A 7,045-nucleotide genomic window follows, 5' to 3' on the forward strand; every position below is an offset into this window, starting at 1 on the left:
GACAGGAGAGCATCATTAAACCTGGGTGCAGACTCTGCATCAAGCCTTACCCCAGCCCTCAGACTAGGATAAGACTTTTACATCAAAAAAGGTGCTCAAATCCTTTCCTCAGAAAGGAGAGCACTGCATCAAGCCTTACCCCAGCCCTCAGACTAGGATAAGATGGCTTGAGAGGAGTCACAAAGTGATGCTCATTTTTAGTAAAACACCCTTTCCTCAGAAAGGGGAGCATTCACATAAGAGATGTAGAATCCAAACCCAAAGTTTAGGTATTTTAATCACCACAGTGTGCTCAAAAATATTTTTCCTTAAGGATTCCAAGTCTGCAGCGAGCCCTCTGCCTGCCCTCAGGCGTGTTGTTACAGAGGGTGGCCTGCTGCACTCCATTCACAGCGAACTCCTGTCTCAACAGGTTAGGGGGCTCTGTTTCCGCAGAAAACAGAGGCCCGTAGTTCACTGGAAGAGGAAACAACAGGAAACTCGTCCTCCGGCTGAAAAGGGCGCTCATTAGGGACCCTTTCCTCAGAAAGGGGAGAGCCCAGCTAGTCACGAGGCCTGTAGAGGTGAGAATCAACCTAGACAAGAGGGAAATACCTTTTCCCTATGGCAATACTTCTTCCGAAAAAGGGGAAGTATTGCTTACCAGCCCGGGTGGACTTATGTTCCTGCCTCAACAGGACATAAATTCCTTAAGCAGGAACTGGAGAGGGATTCTCGGAACAGGCCTGCAAAAGACAGCGTCAGACATGTTAAGGGCGATCCTAAGAAAGAAACTTAGGGAGCTTACCTTAAAAGAGGACATAAAAAGTCCCAAGTCGAACATATGCTGTAAGGGTGGTTAACCATCCGACCTGTGATGTGGAGAAGACGAATACTGCCATTAGCATAGTCCATAGGATCAGAGGGGGAGTATCCGCCGTAGGTCTCGTTCATAATTTTTCTTCTCTGAGAAGTAAACACAACACACAGGCCTGAGACAGTATGAAGTTCCTTTTTCTTTTATTAAAAGAAAAAATGGATCGTACTCACCCATAAGTGATCTGCATTTAACTCTTAACTTAAACAGACCCTGTTTAAGTAGTTAAAATCCAGCAGGTAGCATGCAGGGAGCTTATGTTGTTGGGGCTCAGACCTGGGCCTTCATGGATGAAGGACTTAAATGCAGTGGTCTACCTAGACCATAGCCACATAAATCCAGAAAGGCCATTGAGCCTGGGAAAACTAACAGATCAGTAAAAGACCTCTGGTTAGTCCTTTCAAATGCAGCCCAAACCAACAGAGTGGGCTGTCTCCTTAAACCCTAGCAGGGGAGACAGAACCATCTAGGCAAGAGCTACAAGAGAAATGCTTAAAAAACAATACACAGACATCCTCAGATATCTGTGTGTAGGAAGGACCAACCGAGGTAAAAACTGACCGAAAGCCTCCAGACCCTAAAGGGGGAAGAATTAACACACAGCTACCCTCAGACAGCTGCAGTTAATAAGACTGTTCTGCCATAATCATGGCTGAATTAGTCTTAGGAAATCCCCTTTTTATAGTGGTAAATTAACTCCACAATCGCGACGCGCAGCACATATCCGGCTCCCGCGGGAGCTAAATATACTCCGCCCAAGGGCCAAATTCCCTCAGGAGAAAAAAAGGGAGCCGTTGGCGACGCCGCGAATGCATTTGTTAATGCCGCGAGAGGCAAACACACTCATGCAAAATGAGGAACAGAGAAGCTCACCTCACTCCTTTGTGAATGCGTTTTCGCAATGAGCACATTAGTTCCCTCGGGAGCCGGACGTGCTGTAATTTACCACACCCACGTAGCAGAGATTCGTGCAAGTAGGCAGGGCTCTAGACTAACTTTTTGCACTGGTTGCACTGGTGCGCCTAACTTTTTTTCTTAGGTGCACCAGCACAAAAGTTAGGTGCACCCAAATTTTCAACCGCATCACATTTAACACCGCAGTTTTACAAGTTAACTTTTTTTATTTATTTATTTATTTGTTTTTTTTTTTTTAATCGGTGTCCATATAGGCAATATTGACTTGTAAATGATTAACTAACAATCTGGTCAATATAAAGTTTTTTTTTTGATTCACAATTCTACAAGAAAGGCAACTTACTGAAAAAGTGTTGGTGCTTAAATGCTTTACTGAGCTGAAATCAAAAAGAAAGTTTGGATACTATAGTGTACTAAATTTTGCAAAATAGCAACATTTAGTACACTATAGATGTTCCTAAACTTATCCTAAGAAGTACTCAATAATTTTTAGTATATTAAGTGTAAAATTAGTGTTTGAAAACAGAGTAAGTATTATTTAAGTGCATTATAGGAGTGCACATTTTTTCCATTTGGCGTAGTTGGTGTTACACTGTGTTTGGTTATGTGCTGATTACATTATTTGCTGCAGCACCTTCCCTGTCATTTTGCATTTTTATAGAAATAAAAAATAATTTACTGCAGTTGTAAAATGTAAGCTACAATTCTAAACTGAACCATATGACAACAGAGTTACCAAGTCTATATGACATAACTAGCCCAATGGCCAGCCAAGAACAACCCAAAATAGCGTACTGACCATATCCCAAATATAAAAAATTTCCATATCTAAAATACACATTTTACAGTTGTGCACATTGATCATAAACACCGCTCAAAGGCTTCCTACCCGTAGCCTTTACAAAACCTAACATCCAGCACCGTTTTATAGGTATAACGCAACAATTTTAAATACAGGCATTTTATTGAAATTTAATTTCTGCAATATTTTAAACCTTTAAACCACTGGGGGAAATGAACCCAGGGCAACAGTTTAAAAGTAGACCAATTCCGTGGGGGAAAAACGCGGACTTGGCAACCCTGCATCCAACACGAGCTGCTGGAGTTAATGTCATTGCACACATGAGTATTAAATTTCCGCACGTTAAAAAATAAATACGAACTCAGGTTATTATGTTAATCGAGTTTACACACTGCCTCTGAAACTTTCGTCCGTCATAAAAAAAAAAATTCAGATCAGGTTCGATTTTCTGCATTTTGCATCCATAATAAGCATTTTCATATGAAAGGATGGCGAATATGAGAAAACTGAAAAAACGCATAAAAAAATCGGACTCAGTGTGCAATGACCTTTAGATTTGACTGATCATGGGTCGAAAGTAAGGAGAGATGACTAAAAAAAACATGCTAGACAGAGGATTTGCTGCTCAATCTTGTGTTCACTGACAAATTATAAAATGTGCTGCTCCCTTTACACAGAGTGCGCGTTATTATCGCAAAATCGAAAGTAATAGTAAACCGCGCGACCACTCATTTAAAAGCTATTTCAATACCATGCATATAGAAAGTGCGAAAATTATATACAATATTAGAATGTTTGCGGGTGCGGGCGGTAAGAAAAAATATCGTTCTTTTCATTTTCTCTCATAATCCGCGGCTACATCCACTGTTTACCTGATGGGCTACATTACTCACCTCTCTCTGTCTGACTGCATCACATGCATTTTCAAACGTACACACACGTACAGGAATATCTGGACCACGGCCAATCAGAGGGGGGGCGGGATCCGTCCATCATCTCTGATTGGTTTAGACCACGATATGGGCCTAATGTCTGTCTGTTGTTGAACAACAGGGAGACTTTAAGAGTCACGGAGTTTCGTTTTTTTCCCCCTCGAACTGCTGGTCGCACCGGTGCAACCTTTGATTTTTTTTAGTCGCACCATTGAGAAATTAGGTCGCACTCTAGAGCCCTGGTAGGTATGAGATCGTGCCTCTTGATACAACCAAGCAATGAATGCACCGATTGCATTCTACTCTCTCAAAAATTGATCTGCTTGTGTTATTCCCTCACAACTCGCGGCAGTGTGAAAGTGCAGGTATTCCTCAGATTACCACACACGTCACATGTGCCTCCGGTGAGAGAGTATGCATTCCGAGACAAAGAGAGCTGAAGACGAAAAAGATGTGTTGTGTTGCAATGGTGCTCCTTTTATGTGATGGTCGCCCGGTAGTGACGCAGCGTCAGCGACGGTCGCGCCGCGGTGACGTCATACGCTGGTGCCGGCCATTTCATGTAGTTTTTATATGTATTCTTCAGACACGAGTCAAGCTGTGGCGTTCCCCAAAGCGACCTCTAGAGGACGCAGTGAGAGTTCCCTTCGGAAGGGAACCGCAAGTTATGAGCTACTTTTAGCCTTAAGATGTTTTGTGAATACGCGCCCTTATTTTTATCCTGCTCCCGCAAGATTCTGTACACTACATTGATGAAACTGTGATTAAAGAGTTCTGGAACATCTCATAAGTTTCACAAGTTTCCAGCATAAATGCTTCCGTTAAAATATTTAATTAGGCTAAGCATCAACATTTACAAACCACTGCTTTTCTTAACAGAAAAGCAAGCATCAGATCATGCATGCATGCATTACAGAATGCAAGCAAACAGCACTCCCTTAAAGCTCTTTTAACACAATGAATACACTGTGGGGAAAATAATTATTTGATCCCCTGCTGATTTTGTATGTTTGCCACAAAGAAAACACTTCCAGGTGAAAGCTCTGTATGCCCCCTTCAGTTCCAGAGGAATTGTAGCCTCGTTAGTCAGGACCTTCGATCCCATCGGTACTTACGCTACTGTAGTTAGTTAACACTCATTTTATACTTAATCAATTCTTAATATCTAAACTTTACTGTCATTTTCAGATGATGAAGATTCACCATTAGATCCAGGATGTTTGAGAATCTTGCTGTTTGGAAGGATGGGAAGTGGAAAGTCTGCAACAGGAAACACTATCCTTGGAAACTATGAGTTTCAGAGTGAAGACAGTTCACAGTTGGTGACCACAGTTTGTCAGAAGGGAGTTGGTGAAGTTGATGGTCAATCAGTAGCTGTTATTGATACTCCAGGAGTCTTTGACCCCTCACTGACAAACGAAAAACTGCAGGAAGAAATAATGAACTGTATTTCACTGTCAGCACCTGGACCACATGCGTTTATTATTGTGCTGAGTGTAGGAAAAAACACTCAAGAGGAGAAAGACACTTTAGATATGATCAAGATGATCTTTGGCTCAAAAGCAGCAGATTTCTGCATTGTTCTCTTTACTAGAGGAGATAGTCTGAGACGACAAACAATAGAACAATATATAGAGAAAAACAAAAATGATGACCTCAAGAAACTGATCAGAGATTGTGGAAACAGATTCCTGGCTTTTAACAACACAGAAACACAAGATCAGACACAAGTTACTCAGCTGTTCAATATGATAGAAGAGATGAAGAAATCTAATCAGGGACGATATCTCACTAATGAGATGTTTGAGGAGGCAGCGATCTCCATTGAACAGAGAATGGACATGATAGAAGAGAATGAAAGAAAAAATCAGGTTCAAGTTGAAGCATTGGCCAAATATGACATGGAAGTAAAAAGAATGAGAAATAGACTGGAGAAGAAGAAACAAAAGATAGATGAGGAAAGAGAGAGACTGAAGAACAAGTTCAGAGAACAAGAGCAAACACTCAGGAGAGAGTTTGAGGAGAAAGAAAATTTAGATCAGGAGAAACGAGAGACGGAGGATCAGAAACGATCAGAAGAGGAGAAACAGAAAAGAGCTGAACATAATCAAATAATAGAGGAAATGAAGAGAGAGACTGAAGATCAGAGAATACAGGATGAAAAACAGCTAAGGGAAAGAGAAGAAGAGGATAGAAAGAGGGAGGAAGAGTACAAACAAGATCAAGAAAAGATGAAAAATGATCATGAACACATCATGACAGAGATGAGAAAAAAACATGAAGAGGAAATTAAAAAGAGAGATTTAGAGGAACAAAAGAGGAAGAAACAAGAAGAGAAAGATGGAGAAGAATGGAAGAGAAAAATGAAAGAGGCTGAAAATGACAAAGAGACTCAAGAGGAAATTGAAAGACAGCAGAGAGAATGGGAGGAAGAGAATAAACGACAGATGAGAGAACAAGAGGAAGAGGAAAAAGAGAGAAAAGAGAGACACGAGGAACAGCTGAGAAAAAAACAAGAAGAACTGGAGAACAAGAGAAAGAAATTTGAAAGAGATAGAAAAGAAGAACAACAGATGATAGAGGAGGAGAGAGAGAAACTGATAAGAGTGAGAGAACAGAAAGAGAGAGAATATGAAGAGAAGATAAATGAAACTGAGAGACGTTATGAGCAGCTGGAGCGAGAGAGAAAAGAGGAGGGGATGAGAAGAAAACAAGAGGATGAAGAGAGACGAATGGAGAAGAGAAAGAGATGGGAGAAAATGATGGAAGATCTTAAACAAGCCCAAGCAGAGGAGATTGAGAGAAGAGAAAGAGAGGAGAGAGGAAAAATAGACAGAGAAGAAAAAGAGTGTGATGAAATTAAACAGAAGCTTGAAGAGCAAAAAGGGAAAATACAGAAGAAACAAGATGAAGTCACAAGGCAAAGAGATAATGTCAGCAGAAGAAGAGAGCAGCATATTCAGGAGCTCAAGGAGAGACTTGAACAACTAAATGAAGTGAAAACGTTGAGAAAGGAACTAAAAGATAAATGGTCATGTCAAGTCATGTGAAACATTTTTAACATAATGGATGAGTAAAGGCCAACTGATTTTACCAATATGACAACCCAATGTCCGAAAACTGATTAATCAACCGATGGATACTGTGTGGAAGGGGATTTAAACTGCTTAGAGGACCCACTTTTAGATAAATTTTCTGCAGGTGGTACAGTACGTTAACATCTAAGCAAGCTAGGTTGGTAGTGGACATTGATTATGCACCATTCTTTATAGAACCTCTACATGGAGAAAAAAAATGTCTCAATATGGTACATGGAGATTTCATCTTTTCATATTTTTTATTCAGAATTTAAATTGTTCTCCTTCAACCTTGCAAATCTTTTCTCTGGGGCTTATTATTGCATACAAAAGTAGGAAGAACAGAGAGTCTAGAAAAACAGAGTATTGGAGTTGCAGCTGATTGAGGCTGAGGGGGAGTATATATAAAAACCATCTAATACCAAACTAAATAAAACTTTAGTTGCAAGAGCTGCACTTAACT

The 7,045-nt window shown here is 40.6% G+C and overlaps 1 protein-coding gene across 1 annotated transcript; it reads left to right on the forward strand.

Annotated features, from left to right (window-relative positions):
• The first annotated feature begins 4,749 nt into the window (after window positions 1-4,749).
• LOC141337872 (uncharacterized) lies at window positions 4,750-6,555 on the forward strand. The gene has a single exon (XM_073843450.1). It carries the CDS (start codon window positions 4,750-4,752, stop codon window positions 6,553-6,555), a length of 1,806 nt encoding a protein of 601 aa, XP_073699551.1.
• The last annotated feature ends 490 nt before the right edge of the window (window positions 6,556-7,045 follow it).

Source organism: Garra rufa, chromosome 7 (assembly GCF_049309525.1).
Source record: "Garra rufa chromosome 7, GarRuf1.0, whole genome shotgun sequence".
In the NCBI taxonomy this organism is placed as follows: domain Eukaryota; kingdom Metazoa; phylum Chordata; class Actinopteri; order Cypriniformes; family Cyprinidae; genus Garra; species Garra rufa.